Raw genomic sequence first — 26506 nt, 5'->3', positions numbered from 1 at the left:
AAGCTGACAAATGAAAGACACTCCAAATGGGGGGGAAAGCATGAGCAGAGGCTCAGAAGCAAAGTGTTTAGAGGAAACCAAGGAGCTAAAATAGGAGGTCTCTAGAGAAACAACGTGGGACGTGAAACTGGAAAGGTCACCTCAGGCCTGGGATGTCATCCCAAGTAATTTGGGTTATGTTTGTAGTATTGGGAAACAATGACGGTTTTTAAGAGGGGGAATGGTGTGACCTGGCTTGGTTCTTAGCCTTTTCTCAAGCTACTCTCTCCCTTGGTGATGACATCAGATCCCATAGTGTTACATTAATATAATATACACTGGTCACTCCTGAGTAGCTCCTGTCCTGACTTCATCCATGAGCTCCAGTGTATCAACTGCCTACTCAGAATCTGCATTTAGAGGTGTTTGAAACTTAAATATATCCAAGCCTTTACCTTATCAATGGGCATCACCATTCACACAGTGACTCAGGCCCCAAGTCTAGGCTTATCCTTGTGGCCTCTCTTTTCACCCCACATCTAAACCAGAAGCAAGGCATGTCAACCACATTGTCAGAATATATCACAAATCCAATCACATCTCACCAGTTCCATTGCCATCTTTCAAGTCCAAACTGTTATCTCTTGACCAGACTACTGCAGAAGCTTCCCAACTGGTCTTCTTGCCTTTACCATGCATCTTCAACCGCCCTCAATTCTCCTTACAAAATCAGCTTTTAAAAATAATTCAAGTTCTCCCGTACTGGAAACCCTCCAAAGACTAGATGTTACAATTGGAATAGGTTCCTAACTTCTAGTTGTGGCCCGCAAGGCCTTTAAGATCCACCACTATTCCTCTCACTCAAAAGATGAGCCTCATTCTTCTTTCTGTCCCCTGATAGATGCTGCTGCTGGCCTTAGAGCCTTTGTTTTAGCGACTGAAAAGAAAGGTGCCTGTATTTTTACGCTGGTTTAGGTTCCTTAGGAAGTAGACACTAACACATTTGAAAGGAAGAGGGAGGAAAAAGAATGGGCAGGCAGAGCTGTCACCCTGCAGTACTGATCAGTCAGCTAGGTCCTTCATCAGTGCCTTGCTTGGTCTTTGGCAAGAGGCCACCCTGAGAAAAGTGTGCCCTGAATCTCCACAGCTTCATGAAATCACTGACCACTTACCCTGCCTGCCTTGAGAAATAGCATGGCCTCAGCTTGAAAGCTACGGTGGACCTTTTGAAGCCACCAGTTGGAGGCTGTCAGCTAAGCACACGTCTTTGCAGTCTTGAGGGGGGATGTGATGGGATGTCTCCATGCCTGCCGCAGTCCAGCTCTTGCACCATTTGGATCCAGTTCCCCATAAGCACGTGGAGAGCAACTCTCCAGGGCTCTGGTGGACGTCTCTCCCTGAGGAGAGATTTAAAAGAAGAGTTTGGGGAGACCAGCTAGAACACCTGCTGAGAGGAGTCTTCAGACCACAGCTGGTACTCATCATCCCTTCCTCCACTCTAAATTCCTTTCACCCTCAACTATCACCCCTGCTGCTCTTGGAGACTTTGCTGACAAGGTAAACCAAGCTCCCTTCCAGAGGGTTCTGAGATCCAGGGAGCCAGGGTGGCTGCACTTGTCCATTCAGTTGCAAATTGAGAAAGAAGTACAAAGGCTGCCCCACATGGGTCCTCTAGCTCCCCACATCATGTAACAGTGGGCTTGCCGACAGCTCAGGGTCACCTACTCCTGACAACATGGTGACTTTTTGCCTGCTGTTCCCTGGATACAAAGAAACCAAAGTGCCCAGCTGGCAACAGTCGGTTGAAGTTCAGTGGAACCCTTGCTGTGCTGCCAACGGAGAGTACCTCTGAGCACAAGAACCTGTGGCTGTGCAGAGCCCAGAGTCCTGCGGTGGAAAGTCCTACCTCCCTAGTAGTTCATTGGGAGTGATTGATGATGTGAGGTCGCCCCTCCTTCTACCCCTTGGTTCCCAGATCCACATGTCCTTCCTGTTGTGGACACAACACCATATAGGTTCTCTGATTTAGTAAGTGTATTGTGTCTGGTAGATGGTGCCCCATCTCAGCAGGGCGTTGCCTCCAATCAGGCACTGAAGCAAGGCATTCCCGTGTTCTATCAGGCCAGCAGCTTCTAGGTGGCGCACTGTGTCAAAGACCCAGTGGATCCTGTGGCCATGAGCTAACGCTCCCTGATTGGATGTTATGATGTGTAGATCACACACTCAGGAAATCCATGTCGGCAGATGAGAGACTTTCTAAGTTTCTAGGTTGTGGTGCTGGGCAAGGCCCTGTGAGCAGGAAAGAAAACTGCGGACCCAGAACAGGTGTTAACCTTTGTGCCAATGAACTGCTGGCCCTGCCAGGAATGAATGAGTCTGATATACTCAATTTGGTATCAAATGACCAGTCGGCTTCTCACAGCATTACCAGGATCTCAGCATTGGTATGTGTTGCTGGCAGGTTGAACGTTCAGAGTTAGCAGCATCTAGGTTGAACTTGGTAAGTGGGAGTCCATATTGCTGGGGGTCCGTGCATGGCCTCCGTCGTCACTGCCACTGCCATTACATTTGTGCACCCATTGTGCCAGCCCTGGGGTGGGTGCCAACAGAAGCTAATACCAACAGACAAAGTCATTTCATCTTGATTGTTTAGTGCCTCTTCCAGTGGGTACTTTCTTGTGGGCATTGACATACGATACGGTTTTTCAGGTTCTGTGCCTGTTCCCATATGTCTAACCGTATGTCTCTACCCCCAGACCATGTCTCAATCCCATTCTTTTTCTTTTCAAACTCCTGACCAATTGGCCAAGCCATTTGCCACTGCCAAAATTCCATATGTATTTTAAATTTTCTCCCTCACAAAGTGAGTGACCAGGTCCATCACCAAACATTCTGCCCTTTTTTTTTTGCAGAGAGATTACAGAATATTTTTTTCTTGAATCTGTCTTTCAGTGTTACCCCTGAGTGAGGGTGTAATGCAGCTGCTGTCCGTTTCCAGCTTGGGCCCACATAGCAAACCAACTCATCAACAGAGCAGACTCAAGTCCCCGCCCCCACCCCCTTCAGCTGCTCTTACAGGTCCAAACGGCCATTGGGAGGGACAGGTGTGGGGGCAACCGTGATGACATGGGCGCCTGGGCCACCTGCTCATGTAGCTTGCTTGTGTGCTCCGGTCCTGCTCCTGATTGCTCGTGGTATCATTTACATCTCATGACGAAACCGCCTGCTGCTGGTCCCACAGACCTTAGGACACGGTGGTTCTGACAGGACCCAGCTGAGATGGGCAGTACTGGATATATCGTCACTTGGTATCTCATGGTTCCATCTCTACCAGGGCCCAGTAGCACTCCAGAAGCTGCTTTTCAGAAAGCATGCAATTCTCTCCTGCACTCAGTACAGCCCTGCTTCAGGACCCCAGGGACTTGCATTGTGATTCTCCCTTTGGGTCTTATCATAAATTCCACACTGCATTTTTTTTTTTTTCCACCGCTGACACCTCCAGTACCCTAGGGTCTGCCAGACCACATGGTCCAAGTTGCTAATTCCTTCATATCTGTCACTTCTGGGTCTGTTTTTAATGATTGATTCCCCCCTAATTGTGGGTCATATTTTTCTGTTTCTTTGCGTATTTTTCTAGTAATTTTTTTATTGGATGGTGGGAACTGTGAATGTTAGGTTGCTTGTTGACAGATTTTATTGTACTCCTTAAAATAGTATTGTTAGGCTTTATTCTGGTGCACAGCCAAGTCTTTTGGAATTAGTTTGATCCTTTCAAGGCTTGCTTTTAAGCTTTGTTAGGGGAGCTCCAGAGAAGCCTTTGGTTTAGGGACAATTTAACCTCACTACTAACACAATACCCTTTTGAAAGCTTGACCTGGTGCCCCATGCATTATGAGTTATTTCTGCTCTTGCTAACAGAAACGAAAGCTATTCCCAGCTCCAAATGTGATCTGTGACTCATTTGTTCTACTGCTTTCCAGTTGTTCATTTCTTGGTGGGGATAGTTTCTTCTTACACCTTCACAGATGAGTGCTCAGCCAAGACTCAGAGGGACTCGCTGCAGATCTACAGAGCTCTCTCTGTGTGTCTTTTCCTCCTCTCCTTTATTTGGCGCAGCAAATCCTACCCACCTTGGTGTCCCCTAACACTGATCCCTATCTCCTCAACTCAATGAGACCACTGGCCTCTGTTTGCTGGCCCTCCCTGCTTTGCTGCCTAGAAGCTATATCTTCAAGCCACGAGCTTGAACACTCACTGGGCTCCCCTTCTCTCAGAGGTCACAGTCATGTGCTATGGGCCTTCCATGTCTGGCTCCTGTTTCACCATCATGGCCAGAAATGGTTGTTCATCTGGGGAGCTTTAAAAAGCATTGCTCAAGGGAGTACTGTTTTTACTTACTACCCTGGTTGAGGGAAAGGGGGTTTAGAGACTTATACTCTTTGTTCACAGGTCAGCGAAACCGTGTGGGGTTATCCTACCTGCCAAGTATGTCAATCTTAATTATATATTCAGGGATTGGAGAAATAACCAATGAGGGTTCGCAGGTCCAGTGGACCCAAACTTTTACTAGAACTCCATTTGTTTTCTAACATCTGTATGCTCCCACTTTAAAATGGGAGGGGGACTATGATGACCCTTTGAGTTTCTGAGTATCAAATGTCAGTTTGAACCCTGACATATCTGGGTATTTCCCTTTCTCCAGTCCGCAGCCATCTGAGTAAATGGTCATAGGACCTGTTAGAAAAATACCAGGGGAATCATTACCATATACACTTGCTGAAATGTTTCAGTGACCTTTCCCCAAAGGACCCAGTCATTTCTTCAGTCAGTGAGTTTTGAGTCTGGAAACTGGGCAAGGGATCACATTTTTGGACGTTTTTGGCGGGGGGGCAGGAGGAGGTGATCTCAGCCCCCTGCTTATCCATCCTTACTCTCTTTTGATTGTATATAAAGAATTACCATCTATTTGGTCCCTAGGGTTGCCATGTTCTATTAACTACCTCCATAAGACGTCACAGGGCAGGCCCCCTTGGCTGCCATTTTGACCTTGGTGTTTCACATAATCCACGCACCCTGGCTTTTCCGGTTAGCGCTGCCACCTGGGCTCTGCGAGCGCTCGCCATCACCCACGTTGCACTCGGCAAGCCAAGCCCCATCTCAGCCTCTCCAGCGAGCCCAGCCTGCAGGGGAGAGTCTCCGCTGAGTCCTTGATGATGCTCACACCTCACTCACTGGTGCATTATCTCTGGCCTTGGTAAGTGGTAGGTTCTCTGAGCCTTCCTGGGGAACACAGTGTCTCTGGACTGACTTGTGTCCCTCCAACATTCATATGTGGAAGCCCTAGCGCCCAAGGGGATGGTGTTTAGAGATGGGCCTTTGGGAGATAATTAGGTTTAGGTGAGGTCATGAGAGTGGCGTACTCAAATGGGATTCGTGTCCTTATGAGAAGAGAAAGAGACCAGAGCTCTCTCTCCCTCTGCGCTGTGTGAGGAGACAGGAAGAAGATGGATATTTACAAGCCAGGAAGTGGGCCCTTACCAGGCACTGACTCTGCCAGCACCTTGGTCTTGGAATTCCCAGTCTTCAGAACGGTGAGAAATACATTTCTCTTGTTTAAGCCACTCAGTCTACAGTGTTCTGTTACAGCAGCCCAGACTAAGACAAAAATCCTCCAATGGACCTTCTTGCCGCGTATGATACAGCCATTCCAGCAGTGCCCCTTCCGTGAGCCTTTTCAGTCCTTCCGCTATTACCTCTTACATCAGTTCAGGCATTTCAACATTTCTGTCACTTTTTTTCAGGCTACTAGAAGTGTCCCTAAAGCAGTGAGTTTTCTCTGACCCCTGGAGTTTTACTCATGGTGTTAACTCCTGTATCCTGAGCAATATCCCCGAGTCACTAAACTTCCTTTATCCAGTCTTGTATCCTGGCATCTTTGACCGAGCACCTTCAGAACCTAGTCCCCAGGGTACTCTCCTGGCCCCTGCCAGTACACGTTGGCTAGGCTACGCGGCAACCTCGACACATCGTCCATCTCTTCCTTCATCAGGCCCAGCCTGGCCTCTGCCAGGTGATGCTGTGACTTAACCTTGGGTGAATATCTGATAGCCCGGAGATGGGGTGGGGATAGCTCCTGGGGCACCTGTTGCCTATGTTGTCTTTCTTCATGTTAGGGCAGAAGGAGGGAGAGAGGGTAATTCCAGCTCTTAATGGGGAAAGAGTGGGCCTCTTCCGCAGGCCCAGAATGTTCAGAAACGTCTAAGGAGTCCAAACTGTTGGGAGCATCCACCAGGGTCCCCAGTTTATGTTCCAGTTTTGGTTCTGACCTTGACGCGGCAGATGGGGCTTGGTTGAACATCTGTTGGTGGTTATTACTTTTACCATCCAATCCTGTGCTGGCCTTCGGCATGAGGTGAGGGCTTCTTAGCAAGCTACCAGTGAGGCTCTGGCCCTCACGTGTAGTTTTAAATCCTTTGTTAATTGACCTCAACTTTTCATTATCCACCTGCAGGACAACAATCCAATTCAGTAACAACCATTCAAACCTATCGTTCTTGTACCCATTATCCTCCCCACCCCTAATTTTTGAGACACCCGAATATTTCACCAGTCACTGCCTTCCTTCTCACCAGTATGCCGTTCTGTTTAAGGTTTTCATAACTAGACAGCCTCGTGCCAAGAGCCGTGTATGTGCGGCCTGTTCACAGGGATGGGGGCCTCATAACCCAATCCCCAAAATGCTGTCTTACCGCCCACAGTCGTGGGACCACACTGATACCAGCTGTGCCAGTTCGATGCTGAGAGTTGGGACTACAAAAGATGTATGGTGACGTCACACCAGTGAAAGGAAAAAAGGAAAAACAGGATTGGGCAGGGGAGCTGTCAGACTGCAACACAGATCTGACACTCTACCAGCCCGCCAGGGAGCTCAGGAGCAAAGACTGTTTATACAAAGGGTCCTGAGTTGGACAGAAATGGCTAGGTCTTTGTACTACCAGCTTGTTTGGTCTTTGGCCGAAAGATGCCAGAAAAAAAGCATGCTGTCAGCTCCCACTGCCTTGTTCCATTGTAGGCTAGGTACCCACCGAAAATAGTGTGCCCTTATCTTGAAATCTGCAGTGGATCCTGAAGAAAGTAACAGCTGGAGACATCAGCTAACCACACTCCTCACAGCTGGGCAGCAGTCCTTTCATGTAGGTGGATCTGAGTAGCACACCTCCCTGTGCTTGCTGGCCATGACTCCAAACCCCAGAAAATATGTGCCTATAAATAAGTCCCAGATGTGATCGATGACAACTTCGCTCCGGTAACCTCGCCTCTGAACCAAACTCCTAAATCACGCTCATCAGCGGCGGCCTCGCTCTAGTAACCGCACCTCCACAACTAAAGTTCAGTCCGTTCCTAAGTGATTCTGAAAGTCCGCTAATCCTTGAACTGTGCGTTTCCTGAAGCCCTGTACAAGGCCAGCAGTTCTCTTTGTCCAGAGAGAATGTGTCCTGCAAGCAGTATGTACAGCTTTGTTCTGGATACTGAAGGTGGCCTCCTCCTTTGATGCTGTCACCTCTGCTCAAAAGGCTTCCCCCCTCAGCCCCAGGTTCTCATCTGAGTGGCTCCTTCTCATCCTTCAGGTCTCAGATGTCTTCCTTGGAGAGGCCTGGCCTGACCCCCCACGTGATGGCCACTGCCCTCTGTCCAGCCACACTCTTTCCCGCTGCCCCACTTTACGGGTGTTTGCACTCTCTCGCTCTGCAGAATGTACACTCCACAAGGACAGCGGCCCTGCCTGTCCTGCTCACTGCTGTCTTCTCAGCTGGAAGGTGGACTGAATGGAAGAGTGGAAGACGTGGCTGGATTGGATGGGTACAGCCACTGATGGGGAGCATTTCTGCCCATCACCGTAGCCCAGCCCCTGGAACAGAGTGCAGAGCCTGCAACCCAGGAGGGAGTCCATAATGACTTATTGAAGAATGAATGAAAATAAATAACATTTCAATGAAATATTTAGGAGGAAAAGCAAGATTTTTAGAGGGTTAAGTGATGACTAGAAAGGAATGTATGAATACACTGTTTAATGAATTATTTTCAGGCTTTTAAAAACATGAAAAATTGACACACATGTAGACAAATGTGGATGGGTCTGTGGGAAGCACGGCGGGGCAGGGCGGGGGGGGGGGGGGAGTGTTGCCCACCTTCATTCTCTGTCGTGGTCCCTGAGATAGCTCCTTACAACCTAGAACTCCAAGGAAGCCTCTGGACAGCTCTTTCCAGAGAAACTGGATAATCAAGGCAAGGGAGAGATGGGAATGATTGTCCTATGTAAAGGGCTTGGGGGCACTGGGATTTTATTTTGGGGAGTGGGGAGGGTCAGGCAGAATTGGAGCCTGCTGGTAAGCGGAGTGATGGCAGCATGTGGGGAGGGAGAGCCTGAGGGTGGGAGAAGGCCTAACTGATGGAGCACGAATTAGACCAACAGGAAGGATGGAAGGGTTAGCCTCAGAAAGGAATCTAGACATGAATTTACTATCGATAAGAGAAGAAAAATCTCAAGAGAAATGTTGAGAGGTATTTTGTAGTCAGTGGCAGCCACATAATTAACATAACTGATCCATTGCTGTGAGAAATACTCTCTGGATTGATTAATTTAGGGCTGAAAATGTTTTGGTTTATGATTTATGGACAAGGAAAAATGGGATAGCTTGGACTTGAATCGTACAAAATCGCTTTTTTATGGAACATGTTTCAGATTACAACTAAATCTTGGCAATCGGAAATATGCTTTTCTCATCTAAAATGGAATTTATTGCATAAGAGATGTCTATTTTTATAGGGCTATAGAGTAAATACATACATATTTACCTCACACCCGTAGAAGCGAGTACTGTGGACATTCATCAGGAGGAGGGCTAGAAGGGTTAGGCTCACAGTGGGTTTTGGTAAACGAGCTAAGAAAGAAACTCAATTTCTTCTTTGGCAAAAAATGCAAAGGATCAAAAAATAATCAATGCAAGCAAATACCTTTGGAAAGTAATTTCCTGAGACTAAAATTTATGTCCATATCATTTCAAAACTGGAAATCTAGCTTGTTTTGTATCAAAAATTACCATCTAAACCTCTCTTGGATCACAATCCTGTTGACTATGCACGCACGGCATGCGGGAAGAACCCCTCCACACAGTCCTGGTCCACTGATGACATGATAAGGCAGCACTCGTAAACACTGAAACTGTTAACTGTAGGTATGTTGGTCTAGTGTACCTAGATTAAGGAGATTAATTTTAAGAGATACCATATAATGTTGGGGCTGAAGGGACCTTGAGCATCATCTGGCCCCATCCATCCACTGGATATTCATATCCCCCATATAAGTGATCACGTGGTCCCTGCTTGAACACATGCAATGATGGGAACAAGAAGTAACGTCATTTGTGGGCAGCTTTACCTATTGGGAAGTCACTGAACTCCAACCTGTTTTTCTCCTTCATTTCTACAGCCATCATCCCCTAGGAGCCCACAGTAAAGCTGTGACCTTCCCATGACAGGCTTCCAGGTATCTATCTGCATGTGATGTTGTTTTCTCCAGGACAAGTGCGTTCCAATACAATTAGGTCTGGATTTCAACCTCCTTGATTTTGCAGCAACCCACTCTTTGGATACTGAATCATTTTTATGTGACCTCCAGAAGTACTGCATAAAATACTTTACAAATTCAAGTGAATTTTAAAAGTCTGTACACATTTCTTCAGAAAAAGCATGCCTCTCTTGAGTATCAAAATAAAATAGGAAGTCCCTAACTTCATAAATTTATTTTTTGTCATGAAACATTAGCAACACTTTTGAGTATTGTAAGAGCTTTTCTTGTGTGGTGGGGGTAGCGGGCAGATAGGGAAGAGGGCTCAACAGAGAAAGTAACAGTGGCAGCTGCAAAAGACAATTTGATTTTTGTTTCCAACTTCACTTCACTTCTCCAGGCTTGACAGGCTCCTAGTTCCACACAGGATAACCTTTAACATTTTTATTGATAACATCTGGAGGAGGTAACATCCAACCGACACAAATCCAAGTAGAAATACGGCAACATGATTGTGATACAGTGAAGAAGGAGGAAGTAACAGTTTCCCTGGAGCCTCACAGAAATAAAGATCGATTTACATGTTTATAGACTACTGTCCCCTGTTATCTGTGTATCTAAAGCTTCAAGCATTAAAAAGGCACAGTGGAAATAAGCTCCATTCACAGTACTCTCAGGCAGAGATACTAGACACATTTTGCTTATAAGTAATGTTGATGTCTGTATGTTAAACAGAAGTTTTGCCCCTGGCAATGGCCTTCCTCTCATTTTCTCACTCCCTTTCTTTAGAGGGTTCATTTTTCTGAATCAACCACACTTCATTATTTCTATCAAGCAATTTGAAAGGACTGTTGTAGCCTGCAGTGTAGTAAACCTTTTCATCGAAAACTTTTCCTTCTTCCCTCAAAATGCTTGCTAATGTCAATAGTTGTTCTTGATTCTTTTGGGCACTAGAGAATCCATCGAAAGACCTACAAAGGAGAAAGTAAATGACCGTCAGTGATTTTAATACTGATGTGAATGTTCGTCTAAGAAGAAAAGCGGGAGCTGATACAAGGAAACCTGGATGGAGCGCAGTTTCAAAGCTCCTCCCTCTCGGCAGCTGAGTGACCAGTCCCCGTCCTCTGGTTCCCAGGCTCAGTGTGACCTCACACACCCTGAGGGGACCCAGGAGGAGGCATACGTCCCATCTGTTGGGCAGATTTGGAATTTACACCATCTCGTGCTCTAACTCTGTGCTTCTCAAGCTCTAATGTGCATGCGAGTTACCTGGGAAAATACAGGTTCAGGAGGCCTGGGGTGGGGCCTGAGAGCCTGCATCTCTAACGCTCTCCTGTACTGCTGATGCTCCTGGTCAGAGGACCACAGTGAATCCCCCTTAGCAGCCTCCCTTTCAGTCGTCCCATTTCCTATCGAACATTTCCCCTTTCTTTTTCTCCTTAGAAAAAGGGCAGGCATTATATTACAGATGAAGTTTTGACCCTATGAACTTTTTCTCTAGTGGAAGAGATGGACATACAGTCAGAGAAGAGCTTTAACAGAGACAGAATCAAAGTGCTTGGGAACACTGAGGATATGATTATATTGGGAGTACAGTGTGTCTCTGAGCTGCGTCTGCAATGGAGGATGGTTTAGCTGGGCAGAGAAAGTGGAGGGATAAGAAGAGAACGGAAGTCCAGAAATACAAAGCATTTTCATAGTGAGGCATAAAATGAGGTCAGAAAGGTGAATCAGAGCTGGAAGGAAGAACTTGTATATCATCCTGCGGCCTTTTGAGATTATTCCAAAGGATGTTGAGCAGAAAAGTAACTTGATCAGATCTGGGTAAGAATATAGGCAGAGAGACGGAGACTAGATTGGAGAGAAGGCGCCAGTTAGGAGGTTGCTAAGAGGATGGGGATGAAAGGACAGTCAAAAGATTTGAATAAAAAGTGGGAAAATAAAAGTTTGTGTAGATTTTTAAAGTATACAAACAAAAATACCCTGAGATTAAATCATGGCAGCACACTGACCTCGCTGGGTTGCTGACATGTAAATACGATGAATTTGAAGGTTGAGAATAGGAAAAACACACAAAAACATGCCTAATGTGACTTCTTTAGCATAAGGGTTATTATCAATGTGCCAGTGGAAAAGATCATTCCTACTATTCTTCCAGATAAGATGTAAGCTCTCGAGGGTACGAGCCAGGCCTGTTCTATTCAACGTCTACCAGGCACCTAGTCATTCCTGGCATGCAGTACCTTTTAAATCCCAGTTGGACAAGTATAGGAATCTGTGTATGCACATGTATAACATGTATATAAAATAAAATGCTGAAGATAAATTGATAAAAGTGCTCTATAATTTCCATCATGTTGACTGATGCTAGGAAACCATCATGTGTTAGGAAATGTTTTGGCTCCTAAATTTATTATTTCCTTAAGGAATAGCCAACTCTTAGCACAATACGCTCTGCCTAAAGGGAATCTATTTCAGATTGCACTTCTTCCTTAAAATCAAATCTTGAGCCTCTTACTTAGAAATCATCTTTTGTCCTCTATATACATGTTGTTCTACAATGATCTCTCCATGGCTTTATTCAGGACGCAGACATTTACTGAACCTCCCCCATACGCCTGCCTCACCAGGGGCCAAAGGATATGGGCAGATTAACATGTTGCTATATTCCTGGGGAAGTTACAGCCTATAAATAGGTCATTAGAATTTAGAATCATAGGACCGAGTGGCTGGATGACTGGAGAAACTGAGGAAGGCATCACAGACAAGGTGCCGATTGATCTAAGTCCTGAAGGACGAAAATGGGCTCTCCAGGAAGAGAAGAAAGAGGGAGATGGAGCTGGTGGTAATACCATGCTCATGTTCTAAGTATTTTAGGTAAATTAACTCATCTGATCTTCATGGCAACCCTGTGAGATAGGTAGGTACTATGATTATACATATTTTACCGATGAGGAGATTTTTGGCAAGGAAAGTCTCAGTAACTTGCCTAAGGTCAAAGGTAAAGAGATGTGAAGGAACTCAGCCTGCTAAGTGAAGGGTAGGAGGCGATGAGAGTTGTCAGGGAGGCAGGTTGGACCACATGAGGAAGGCGATGCGTACACTGTGAACAGTCTGAATGTCACGCTGAAGCAAGAGGAAAGCAGCAGACTTTTAAATGCAGTAACAGGTTGGAGGTTTTGTTGCTGCTGTTGTAAGAAAGATCAGGCATTCCAGGGTGGAGGGCGGGGGAGAGGAGACTGGTGGGCAGATGGAACAGCCGGGAGGCTCTTGAAGCGGAAGCTGAGATTGAAAAACACTGGAGTACCTGGTGTCAGGCATGTGTCGAGCACTGGGGTAGCAAAGAGGCCTTAGCTGCGGTCCCTGTAAGGTGAGGACCCGAGGGGTAACAGTGGGGATGAAGCGAATGGAATCACGACCATTTCGGAGGCGAATGGGCCAGATGTGGGGGCTGCTTGTCAGGACAGGGTGTGCTGCTGATGCCCGTGACGGTCCTTGCTGCGGAGGCTGTAAGCTGATGAGGCACTTTACAGAGAAGGCTTGGGGGAAAGCTCCTTTTCAGAGCTGTTGACTTTGATCCTCCACCCCCATCCCCACACGGAGATGCCCAACAAGTAGGGAAATCGGGGCTGGAGACACTAAATTTCAGCCATTGGCCACAGGGAGTTGGGAGTTGACGTGGTGTGAAGAGATCACCCAGAGCACGTCTGCTAGGACGTGAGGGTCAGTAATGGGCATCAACAGTGATCCCTGGGGTGGGGGGCGGATGAGGCGCCACTGGAGGGAGAGAACTGGGAGGACAGGAATGACAAGAGAGTGACATTCTGAGCTACAGGATGAACAAGGATCACAGGACCAGACTGGTCAGCAGGTGAACACTGCTGCAGGGTCACAGGGGAAAGCACTGCCCTCGAGTGTCAAGTTCAAGTGCATTGCAGAAGGTGATAGGAGCAGCTCCAAGGAAGGGGTGGGGGCTGTACCAGGCTGTGCTGGTGTGATAGGTAGGTTGGAGTCGAGGAAGCAGAGACAGAGAGAGTCTTTTAACAGGTTGGTGGTGAAAAGAGGGTGAGAAAGGGGAATAATAAAGGGACTACTAATAAGAGATTATTATGTACCGTGTGGGGTTTTTAAAAAATACCGGCAGAGAGAATTTAATACAAGGAATGAATTGAATAGGTATTGAAGGTCTGAAAAACTAAAAAGGAACCAGTAAACCAGCACGAGGCAGTCACTGCGGGAAGCAGCTGCCATCCTCTGGGTTGGGGAACAAAGGAAGAGTCTGGGGTTATCAGAACCGGGAAGCTGGGAGGAGGGGTACCATGCACTGTTTTAAGATACTTTTCTTCGAATTTAACTAGAGGGCAGGTAAGGACCGTCTTATGCTTTTTCAGGGGAAGTCTAGTGTATAATTTGTACTGCATCTTATTTGTGGAAGGTATGCATCAGACTTCTCATTAAATGAATTATTTCTTGTAACAGACCCTTTGTAACATATAAAACTAAGTTACTAGGAAAACACCACAAAATGCATTATACCTGTTTTTATGGAAGGGTGAAAAGCACAGGAGCTAAATTGCACAGGAGCTATGAGTGCCCACAAGTAAAACCAGCAGTCACCAGGGCTGTAAATTATCTACCACTTACCGTACAAACACCGTCATTTCGGCTCTGTCTTCAATGAAGACATCTGACTCTGAAGGCCTGGGCGGATCAGATTGCTGTTCAGAGGGGATGTACAGGGAAATGGTAATGGTAGATTCGCTGAAAGGACCTGAACCAGGCTGCACATAGCTTGTCACTGGAGCTGTCATCTTTATTTTCGTCTCTGTGCCACAAAGATATATATTTAAATGCAAAGGAGACCGTGAAAGCAGATTTAGTGTATTTATGACTACATTTAAAAACTTAATTATTTTTTGACCCGAGTGTCTTGATTTACTTGACATAAATATTTACCTTTAAGATAATTTTCATCTTAAAAAAAAAATAAGGGCAAAATGACAATTATCCACTGCCCACATTAAACACCTTCTGTACTATTAATATTTTTCATTAATAAATTCTAGTTTTAGAAATAGAAAGGAAAATGAGAGATCTCATAGTCCAGTTCAGTCTTTACTTTTACAATTCAGAAACTGACATCCCATTGGCTAAGTGACCAGCTAAAATATAAACAGCACCAGAGCCAAACCAGAAGATATATCTTGAGACTCTGGATCTTGTGTTCTTTGACCCTTCCCGCCGCCTGATGTCTCTTACCCTATCAGTCACCAAAGAATCTCAAAGCATTAGCCATGAAATTAATGCTAGTTACACAGAGGCCCAGTTCATCCAGCAGAATCACAGACAAGGAGAACAGAGGCTTAAACAGCACTGCCCAGTACTACCCTCCTCTAGAGACTACGGGTCCTGAGCAGAGTCCTCCTCTTCGAACATTGTCTTTGATGATCTGGTTATTTTTCTATTCTAAAAGGTTTAATGAGCAAAACCTCAATAAGCCAGGGCACTCAACCACAATACAGTGTGTATAATCACAAGGTAAATTGCCTTCACCTTTCTCATTTTTGCCTTGAATGTAGCTGTTCAGCCTCGTAAAGCCAGTCTGCATGGCTGAATCCCAGTCCATAGACTCAACCGAAGTGCTGACCCACTTGGCAGGTCCGTAGTGTCGGATCTCATAACTTCCGGGCTAAGATGGAACGGGGAGAACTCGGGGAAGCAATTCTAAGAAGGCAGGACGTGAGATGCAACAGTACAGGTACCTTGATCTCGGGCCCACCTGGGACAGCCTGTCCCGGGGCTGCGCTCCCCTGGGGTCCGGCCCGAGGTTCCGGCTTCCCAGCGCCAGGCAGGGCCCTTCCCCCGCGGCTCCCATCTTTGGACTAGAGACGCCGGCGGCCTCTGGTCCACATGCAGGGGTAGAGGGTGTCGGCTTAATTCGGGTTAAAAGCAAGCAACTGTTACGCGGCTCTGCCTGGAGGGTCCCATCGCTGGTTCTGGGACGTGATCGACCTTTTTTTTTTTTTTTTTTTTTTAACCGCAAAGGAAAGAGATTGAGATGTGCCCAGTACCTGGGGTAACTACAGCTCACCGACCGCATTTTCCCGTTTGTGCAGGAATGGGGCTAGGGACTTAATTTTTTAACATGTACTTTTAGGTTAAACCTATGGGACTCTCCGGCCTCCTTGCAGCTCAGCTCGAGGACAGCCCCACGCTCCACACCCCACGGCCCTCACCCTCCGCGCCCGCGAATGGCGCCTACCTGGGGGCCCGCGTCCTCCGGGGCCTCCCAGCCCGGAGTCTCCACCGCGGGGGCCTCCGAGCCCTCGGCTGCCCCGGGGTCGGGCTCCAGCACCTCGGCCATGGGCGGCGCCGACGCTCCGGGGAAAGAGCCCGGCGAGCTGCGCCGGGAACGGGGCCGCGCCCGGGCCACTCGGGAGCGCCCCGCCTGCGTGTCCTCGAGTCCCCGCCCCGTAGGCGCGCGTCCCGCTCTCCGCAGTGCAGGAGCCCCGAGTCCTCGGGACACCGCGGGGCCTGGACGGGAGGGGGCGCTGCAACCGCGATCCGCACCCGGGGCAGCTCCGGCCGGCCGCGCCCCTGCGGGTCCCCCGGGAGACAGACTGGCAGGGTCTGCTAGGCCCGGCTTTCTATGGGGGTTTCTCCCGCCCCACCCTTGTTTTTTAATTAACAGGCACGCAGAGGCGTCCACCGTGGGAGCCGGAGGCGGAGGACCGAGCAGCTGGCCAGCTGGGGTTTCTGGTGTAACCGGTCCGGGAACCTCTCCCGCGGTCCCACCCGCGGGGAACCGGTCCTGCTGATGGGTCTACTCCCGGGAAGGGACGTGAGCGCGGCCCGCCCTCGCGGGTGCCTTCAGGGAAAGGCGGGAGGAAGGGGCACGGGGAGGGGAATGCTCCTGCCGCCTCTGACCTTGGCCGCTTCTGTCCGCACCCGGTGGGCCGAGTGCTCGCGCCGGTTGGATCCCTAGACCCCGCCAGGGGCGAGCAGGCGGCCCCACTCACACCTGGACGGCGGCTTAGGGCCCAAACAGCGATCAGGGACCCTAGGGGGAGGAAGTGGGTGGGACCACAGTCACACCTGGAGAAAATCTTCAACTGCCCTGGTTTCTTGTCCTTTCCCCACCCCTGGGCATCCCACCAGACCTAACAGGCTGTGAAGGTGGGGTGGGAGAGAGAGAAAGAGAGGAGGCAGTGGCCAGACACTAGTGATTTTGAACGTTTTTGGTCAGATTTAGTCTGTTTTTTTTTCTAAGAGAATTACTGAGATAAAACTCACCATATAAATCACCCATTTAAGGCATACCACTCGGTGGTTTTTGGTGTGTATCCACAGTTGTGGGACCACCAATCACAATGAATTTTAGAGCACTGTCATCTTCCAGCCTCCAAAAGAAACCCACTGAAACCTCTTTAGCCATCATTCTTCAATCCTCTACCCCCCAGTCCTAGGCTACTGCTAATCTGCTCTTTGTTTCTATTCTGGACATTTCCTATGAACGGGATCCTACAGTGTCTTAATACATTGAGCTGCTATAACAAAATACCACAGACTGGGTGGCTTATAAACAACAGAAATGTATTTCTCACAGTTCTGGAGGCTGAAAGTCCGAGATCAGGGTGCCAGCAAGGCTGGGTGAGGGCGCTCTTCCTGGTGCCAGACTACTTATGGTGCCCTCACATGGTGGAAGGGGCAAGTACCTTTCTTTGGTCTCTCATAAGGGCACTAATCCCATTCGTGAGCGGTCTGCCCTCATGACCGAATCACCTCCCAAAGGTCCCACTTCTCAAGGCCATCACATTGGGCATCAAGGTTTCAACATACGAATTTTAAAGGCCACAGACATGCAGACCATAGCATATAGAAAGTGGTTCTTTATGACTAGCTACTTTCACTTAGCAAAATGTTTTCAAGTTTCATCCATTTTGTAGCGGGTGTCAGTACTTCATTCCTTTTAATGGCTGAAAAATATTCAGTTGGATAAACATTTTGTTTATTCATTCATCAGTTGAACGTTTGAATTATTTCAAACTTTTGGCTATTATGAGGAGTAATGCCATTATACACATTTGTGTGCAGGTTCCTCTATGGACATATGTTTTCATTTCTCTTGGGTAAATACCTAGGAATGGAATTGCTGGGTCAAATGGTAACTCTATATTTAACTTTTTGAGGAACTGCCAGACTGAGTTTTAAAGTGGCTGCCCCGTGGGAATTCCCTGGCAGTCCAGTGGTTAGAACTCTGTGCTGCTACTGCTGGGGGCCAGGGTTCACTCCCTCGTCTGAGAAATAAGATCTCACAAGCTGTGCAGCATGGCCAGAAAATAAAATTTTAAAAATTAAAAAATAATTTTAAAAAATTAAGTTGCTGCACCATTTTAGATTTTTACCTGTGGGGTATGAGCATTGTTTCTCTACATCCTTACCAACACTTGCTATTATCTGGCTTTTTTATTATAACCATATTAGTGGGTGTGCCTAGTGCTTTAAAATTTTTTGTTTTGATATATAATTCATGTAACATAAAAGTCACCATTTTAAAGTATACAATTCACTGGGTGTTTTTTTTAAATATATTCACTATGGGATACAGACATCCTCACTAATTCCAGAGCATTCCATCACTCCAGAGAGAAGCCCTGTACAATGTAGCAGTCACTCCCAACCTCTCAGCCCCTGGCAATCACTAATCTTTCTGTCTCTGTGTATTTGCCAATTTTGTATGCTTCATATAAATGGAATTATATATAATATATGATCTTTGGTAACTGGCTTCTTTCACTTAGTGTAATGTTTTCAAGAGTCATCCATGTTGTAGCACGTATCAGGGCTTCATTCCTTTTTATTGCTGAATAATATCCCGTTGTATGGGCCTAGTGCTTTTAAAGCAATTGATGTCTTTTCCTTCCCCTTCCTGGCTCAAACAGGTGTGCAGTGGCCTGCGGGTACATTACACTTTCTAGTATTTATAGCAAATCTATTATAATGCTGAGCTAAGTTTGAATTATTTAGTGAAGGCTAAATAATGAATTTTGACTTTTTTTTAAATAGCCTGTTTATTTTAACTTGTATAACAGATGTGATTCATTACTTAGGTAACTTTGCAAAGTTGAAAATACAATTTTACTTTACAGGAAGATTTTTGGGGTTTTTTTGTTGTTTTTTTTTTTAAAAAGAGTGAAAGGAAGTAATTTACATTGTTGCTTAAGAAATATGCTGTTCTTTTTCATTGCAGTGTACCTTTTACAGTTATCAATGCTTTTTGAAGGGAAGAGCATTTTATTTGTAGAAAAGTGAGGCTAAGTTTGAAGACATTCATTTTATAGGGTGTAGAATATACAACTAATGAAGATAGCAGATGACGAAGCTGAATTATCTATATCTACAAGGTGATAATTAGTCATAAAAGAACAGAAGGGAGGAAAGAAAAGGATTTATTTTAAACTAACATAATTTCAGTTAGAACAAACAATGAAATTCAGAAGGCTCAAGTTTTGTACTCATATGTCAAATAATCTAGCTAGTTTTCTTGATCGATTAACGTAAAAAGTTTCTATTAGCTCATATTTAATCAGTGTTTGTATGGCATTATGAAGATGTTTTATTTAAGATTTATAGCATGTGTGGCACCTTTATATCACCAGGGGCCTCCAAGTTCATCCCAGCAGGGGAGCAAGCATGGGAGAATCCTGCAGCAGGAATTCTAGCTGGTTCTTATTATTCGCGGCAGGTATATATCTTCTATAACGTCACCATGGACATTGAACTAGTGAATACTGAACCATCACTTCAAGAAGAAATACAGACAGGTTCCTGTGAGCCTCTGGTTACAGCATTTTCATCAATAGATCAATATATAACCTTGTTTAATGTACGGTATTGTATAAAGGTAACTCATTTAATATATACTGTTAATTCATTGACATTGAACTCAACAACAAACACTGTAAGTTACGCCTGAATGAAGTGTATATAATGCATATCTTCTCCGACAGGCATATCCCAGCCTTCTTGCACTTAGGAGCACAGGACAGCACTTCAACACTATGCTTGGGGGGGCATTTAAAATAGCAAAATCACCAACAAGAAGCACAAAAATGTGAAAAATGAGGCCCTAAATAAGCTGTGAGAAGGACTGTATGAGACCTCAAAGTAGAAGGCAGGGCTCAGCCTTCTTCAGTGTCAGCTGGGAATGTGCACCCGGTGACTCGGCTTCTTCACCGCTCTACACAGGCACATGTCCACTAGAAAGTGCTGTGTTGATCTGGGGGTTACAAACGTATACCAGCAAGTAGGTGAATTTGCAAATATGGACCCTGTGAATAGTAAAGATTGACTGTAAATGCTTCCTGCTCTAAGTTATGTAGGTCACTTCCATCCATATTTCATTGACCAAAGCAAGTCTTCGGGTCTTTACTGACTTGAAGACGGTGTGAAAGCACAATCACTCTGTGCTGTCTAAGAAGAATTCAAATATTTGAGAGAAGTACGAATGCCAGTCGCTGATATCGTTTGGTCATTCATTGATTATTCCATACTTGTGGCAGATTTTATATCCCAAAGATACTTGCAACATTATCTCCCATCCAACACGCTGTCTGTTTGGTTGGTTGGTTTTTTGGCCACGCCAGGCAGCATGTGGGATCTTAGTTCCCCGGCCAGGTATCAAACCCCATGCCCTCTGCAGTGGAAGCACGGAGTCTTAACCACTGGACCACCAGGGAAGTTCCCCAACATGCTATTCTTATAATGTGACTTTGATGCACCTCCCGTTGAAAGAATGAGGTCTCTGCTCCCTTCCCTTGAAACTGGGCAGACTGTGTGACTTCTAAGGCCAGGTCATTAAAGACTTCCACCGAGTACTAAGGACACTTACTCTTAGAAATCCAACAACCATGCTGAAGGGAAGCCCAGCAGCTCCACAGAGAGCTACGTATAGGTTCCTAGCTGAGGTCTTGACTGACAGCTGTCGTCAACCACCACACGTGTGAGTGACCAAGGGTTCCAATGGCTCCAGCTCCCTGTCCTCCAGACATCCTCCATTCTTTCAAGCTGAGGCCTCAGAGGTCACAGAGCAGACACAGCAGTACCCACAGAATCTGAGAGCATAATAAAATGGTTATTTTTTATGCCACTCTGTTTGAGGTGATTTTCTTCAGGAATCAACTGGAAGAGTTATATATGTCATGTATGTATAGTGCTGTAGGACATGTTGGTGGTTTTTAGAAATGTATAAAATCTGGTCCTAGTCTCCACATATTTTACAGTCAGGTCATTATTTAACCTGAGGCCATTCTTGTACCTAGAATATAATTAAATATTTGGTCTTTTTATGGTTACCCCAACCTCAAATAGGATAACTGTAAAATGGGTGGCAACTTGGTATTCTAACAGAAAATGTAATCTTTTCTTTTGCTTGGTTTCTCCATTAGTTTGGTGAGAATTTTAATACTTATCCATAATTTAGATACAAAACAACCCATGAAGCTCCATTTTCACTAAGCACTTTGCTCAGTGCCTGGCACATAATTGCTTGATAAATGTTGAATGGATACCGGTCCGAATTTATCAGACACAGATCGTGATTGAGTATCTTTAGAAGCACCTGTGAACCACCTTTCTCATGGGCCATAGAAAATGAAGAGACATGTATTGAATGTGGGGTTGAGGATAAGAAAGCTAAGGTCTAAAGCTGGGAATGTCTTTAAAAATTCAAACGTCAATTGTAATCCATATGAGGCTGATATAGATTCTGAGACGATGGGGAGTGTTTAGTAAAAACAGAGGGATAGAAACACTGACTTTAAAAGGCTCATGCTTTGAAGTAAAAGTAGACAGCCAAACACACCACAACTAGGTAGCTCACATTCTCAAAAAGCTCTTAAACTAAGGTAAATTCATATTTAAAGATACTATAAGCATTTTTTGTTTTAGTTTGGTTTTTATTATTCTGAAACATGGGGATTTTTCAGGTTCCTATTTATTGTACAAATGGAATATCATTTGATGAGCTGACATTAGATTCTCTAGGCCTGAGAACTTAGATGCAGTAGAGACAGGTTGGACTCCATTAATGCTTTCACAGCTGGAACTCTTTTGGACCTGCACTTGAAGTACAGGATAATCAAAGCAAAGCCTCTATATGTGGTCAGTACGTGGTTTATTCTACTTGTGAGAGTGTAAGTGTTGAAATTTTTTTTTAATACCAGTGAACTGGAATTGGGCATCAGTTTCTGGGCCTACAGTGGTTTCAATCCTGCCACAGTCACAAATTCTGTAGCTTGTGTCCTTCAACATATAAAGCCATCCTTCCACCAGGTCAGAAGAAGGTTCCTCCTTCAAGGTTTGAGTCGGGCTTTCCATCCCAGCTCTCCTACTTTCTGGTTGTGTGACTCAGCCTTATTGAATCTGTTTCTTCATTTGTACAAATGGATGGTATTCACCTCATGTGATTTTTGAGGGTTCCAAGAGATAATGCCTCATTATCTCTTAGCCCAATGTTTTGCACGTTGTATCCTGATAAATAGTAGTTATAAGGATGGTCTTCTGTGAATAAAAACTCTGGACCTGTTCATTAAGAACTGAAATTGGTTCTTTGAACTCCCCTGCTCCCCTGCTCATTGAACACACATGTTGTGTTCTTGTACATTCTGCCCATAGAACTTATTGGGATCACTTGATTGTTTATTGTTAAGATGACATTAACAGAATGAGAGGAGAGAGGGAGGGAAAGTGTGGCTAGAACCACTGGGTGTGTATACGGAGCAGAGAGAGAACACAGGTATTTCCTCTGAAAAAAATTCAGATTTCTCTTGTTTCCTTGCCTGAAGCTGGCTTGCTTTGAACTGGGATAGCCTCCCTCTCAGGGCTGCATTATAACTGTGACGGGCCCAAAGCACTTTTACCTTGGTGGGTCCTTTCCTCTATAGAAAAATACAAAAATTATATTTTATGACTCTGTTGGTATAAAGATGAATATGATCTTTGACCCCCAAAGTTAACTTTTTAAATTCTTTTTTCTTAAACTTTTTAAATTCTGACTTTAAAAGAAATTAAAACATTTTCTTGGTCCCCTAAAAATAATGTGAGCTGTAAGCATGCTGCCTGGTGAGGCTGATGGACAGGTGGGCCCTGATGTCTGTTTCCTTACAAGAGAGTAAGAACACATGATGTGTTATGTGGGATGATAAATACAGAAGGGAACTAGTACTCATTCTGCCCTTTTGGCAGACGTGTGTTAACAATGGATCCTTCTAACAACCCTCTGAGACAGGTCTTATTAATGTGATAAAGGAGTAAATAATGAATAATTTAGAACCAAGAAGATTCAATGCTTGAAGTGAGAATATTTAACTTTGGCCTCACCTTGTTCAGAATCCAGATGGAGACAATGAATGCTAATGTTGGCCCCTCAAAACATCCAACTAGGTGTATTGTCTGAGAACTTTGGGGACTTGGAGAAGGAGAAGGTCTTAACCCTACATTGCAGAGTCCTGCATTGCACTAAGAATGCGGTGGGGCTTAAGAGTTTGTTAATGCTTCTGATGCCTTATTCTGACGTCATGATATGGTGATCTCAGTTCCTTTACCAGGGGCTCATTTGGTCTTTGGGACCACGTGGTTTCTGAGGACAAGTTGTGTGTAATCTCATCTTTCCTTTTCTATAGGTATGGCTCCCTGCCCCTACCCCCCTGCCAGCTTCTTTCAAGATTTTTTCTTTATTTTTGATTTTATGCAGGTTGAATATGGTATGCCTAGATGTAGCTTTTTTGTTTTTGTTTTTGTTTGGCATTATTCCTGCTTGATACTCTCTGAGTTTCCTGGATCTGTGGTTTGACATTAATTTAGGGAAATATGCCATCATTGTTGCCTCAGATATTCTCTTCCTTTCTCTTCTCTTTCTGGTATTCCTATTACTCGTATGTGACACCTTTTGTCGTTGTCTCACATTTCTTGGATATTCTGTTTTGATTTTTTTTTTCAGTTTTTAATTTTTTTTCTCTTTGCTTTTCTGTTTTGGAAGTTTCTATTAACATTTCCTTAAACTCAGAGATTCTTTCTTCAGCTGTGTCCAGGCTACTGATAAGCTCATCAAAGGCATTCTTCATTTCTGTTAACAGTATTTTTGGTTTCTAGCATTTCTTTTTGGTTCTTTTTTACAATTCCATCTCTCTGCACACATTGCCCATCTGTTCGTGCATGTTGTCTATTTTTTCCCGTTAGAGTCCTTTGCATATTAATCATGTTTATTTTACATCCCTGGTCTGATCATTCCAACAACATTCCTGCCATGTCTGAATCTGTTTCTGATGCTTGCTCTGTCTCTTCAAACTGTGTTGTTTTTTAGTATACCTTCCAATGTTTTTCTTGAAAGGTAAACTTGATGTTCTAGGTAAAAGGAACTGCAGTAAATAGGCCTTTAATAATGTGACAGTTGGTGTTCAGATGTGGGAGAAGGGAAAATGTTTTATAGTTTCATGATTAGGTCTCAGTCTTCTGTTGAGTCTGTGCTGCTGGGCTGTGAATTTCACAAGTGCTTCTCCATTGTTTTTTCTTTTCCCCCATTAATTGGAACAAGCTAGCTAGCAGGGCTAGAGTTGGGTATTCCCCTTCCGCAGTGTAAAACTGGAACCAGCTGGGGCTGGGAAACACCTTCCCGCCCGCCCCCCACCCCAGGTGCGTTAGGTTCTGATACAACCCCAGCAGGTTAGGCCGTGGTGAAATAGTTTCTCCTGAGGACAGACCTTATTAAGAAGAACAGAAGGTTCTGGCATATTTCAAAATGATTCCTCTTACCCTCCTTCTCTTGGAAGCACAAGAAGGTTTTTTTCTCAGAGCTCCACTGTGAAAATCTGGTAGGGCTCCTGGGGGCAACACTCACAGAGCGTGGGCCCCTCTGGAGTTTTGAATTCTCAGATTCACCTGCTCGGAGCCTCCAGCCATCCTTCAATTACAGTTCAGCTTTCCCGACCCTGGTACTGCTTCCTGAGGAGGTTTCTGCTCGTGGATTTCTGCTCCAGTAAGTTGTGATTCTCTGTATCTGCGTGTCTGTCTCTCTAGTTTGCAGGCCAGTGTTTTGCCCTGTGACCTCAGTTCTCTGATGGATTTAAGAAGAGTTGTTGATTTTTCAGTTTGTTTCAGCTTTTTCTTGTTGTTAGGATGGAGAAATGACTTTCAAGCACCTTTCATGCCAGACCAGAAACTGGACTCCTTTTCCTTTGTATAAAATGATGCCTGAGTGATATTTTCTGGTCCAGAGTAGAACTTCGTGAAAACATCTACATTCTTATCACTGTTCCTGTTATACACCCTCTCATTTTTCATCTTTTCTGGCTACAATTATTGTTTCCCCAAATACTTTTTAGCTGTTAAAAGCCTAGTTCTTTCATCCCTGGTTTTTTTTAAACTCCGCCCTGTCTTGGAGTGCTAACAGCCAGTGCTACCCATGTGTGCCAGTTGTGTCAACATTTAAACAAGGATACACTGTTGTTCCTAATATGCTGCTTGCAAATCCTGCTTTGTGAATTCAATTGGCAGCAGATGCGCATTAGGCTTCAGGAAAGAGTTTACAGAGAATGGTGGGTTACAAATGACAGCTTCAAGCTACATTTACAGATCTAGTTTTCTCTAAACCTGTTACCTTACATCTGTCCACATTGAAGCTCGCCTGTATTTTGTACCCACTCATATTACCTTGAGAAATGACTTCCAGCCTTGCCTTTGTATTAGAATCACTGGCTCTATTTCTGTTTAATCAGTCTAGATGGGTCTTGGTATTAGTACTTCTAAAAGTTCCTCGAGTAATTCTACCCTGGAACTAGGGTTGAAGTCCACTGGTGTGTAGCAAGGGTCAGCAAACCTTTTCTTTAAAGAACCAGATAGTAAATATTTTAGGCTTTGAGGGTCATATAGTCTCTGTTGTAACCACTCGACTCGTGATGTACAGACATAGGCAGTGGGCGTGGCTGGGTTCCAGTGACTTTATTTCTGGCCACCAAAATTCTAATTCCTGTCGTTTTCATGTGTCATGAAATATTCTTCTTTTGATGTTTTTTTAACTATTAGAAAATGTAAAAATCAGTCTTTGTCTCACAGGGTGTACAATAACAAGTTGCAAGTGGAATTTGGCCTGGGGGCTATAATTTAGCAATTCCTGATTAATAGTTTATTTTCTTCAGTGTTTCGATTTGGTTCCATAAGAGAAAATGTTTCCTTAGCTTCATCACTGATAACATCTTCAATGAGTCCTAGCATTGACTACTTATTTTAAGTAAGTCCATCAGAACATTTTTAAACATGGCAACGCATTTCCTAATTAGCTTTTGAAATTGTGGCAATTGGGATGCTTTTGTCTACAAGTACCAGGCATGGCTTAAATTTAAGCAGTAGGAAAGACGTTCTCTTCTTGTAATATAGACAGTTGCAGGGTTATTCAGCTGCTTGACAATCATCAACCCAGGTGTTTTACATCTTTCTACTCTACTATCCTCAAAACTATTCTCAGCTGATGTCTTGCCTCATGTTTGGTTGCAGTGTGGTTGTAGCAGCCCTAGGCATCCCATGCAGACGTATAACATCCAGGAAAGAGGGAAAGTATTTCCTTCAGTACATTTATTTTTAATATCAGGCAATCTATAAACCTCTCCTCCTGTGTACATCTCCCTTCAGTCCCAAATCAGCTACTGGAGAAGGAACTGAGATCACTGTGATTATTATGATGCATTCCCTGGCATTGGGAGAGATCTGGTCTGCCTTTCACAGGTGGTTCCAGGATCCCAGAAGCAAATCAGGGTTCTGTTGGCAAGGGAAGATGAAGAAATGGCAGTTGGGAAAGAATCAACAGAGTCTCACAGAGAACTAGATTCTCAGGATTAAAAATAGAAGGCTGTCTGCGGAGCTTCTCATTTCCATTTGTTTATTTACTTCCCTTAAAAGACCATTAGA

The 26506-nt window shown here is 44.9% G+C and overlaps 1 protein-coding gene across 1 annotated transcript; it reads right to left on the bottom strand.

Annotated features, from left to right (window-relative positions):
* Positions 1–8140: 8140 nt before the first annotated feature.
* Positions 8141–16161, bottom strand: HEBP2 (heme binding protein 2). The gene is made up of 4 exons (XM_057739671.1): positions 15810–16161; positions 15101–15236; positions 14192–14372; positions 8141–10518 (listed from the first exon to the last, which is right to left on the bottom strand). The coding sequence occupies exons 1-4, from the start codon at positions 15909–15911 to the stop codon at positions 10320–10322; spliced, it is 618 nt and encodes a 205-aa protein (XP_057595654.1). The 5' UTR covers positions 15912–16161; the 3' UTR covers positions 8141–10319.
* Between the last annotated feature and the right edge of the window lie 10345 nt (positions 16162–26506).

The sequence above is a fragment of the Hippopotamus amphibius genome, chromosome 6 (assembly GCF_030028045.1).
Source record: "Hippopotamus amphibius kiboko isolate mHipAmp2 chromosome 6, mHipAmp2.hap2, whole genome shotgun sequence".
NCBI classification, from domain to species: Eukaryota; Metazoa; Chordata; class Mammalia; order Artiodactyla; family Hippopotamidae; genus Hippopotamus; species Hippopotamus amphibius.
This window is presented reverse-complemented; position numbering and strand designations above follow the sequence as displayed.

Coding starts and splice junctions, on each gene's coding strand:
- HEBP2 (XM_057739671.1), bottom strand. CDS start 15,911: ATGGCCGAGGTGCTGGAGCCCGACCCCGGGGCAGCCGAGGGCTCGGAG. Junction 14,373..15,100: donor TCAAGGCAAAAATGAGAAAG/GTGAAGGCAATT, acceptor TTTGTGGCACAG/AGACGAAAATAAAGATGACA. Junction 10,519..14,191: donor GAAATGACGGTGTTTGTACG/GTAAGTGGTAGA, acceptor TCTCCTTTGTAG/GTCTTTCGATGGATTCTCTA.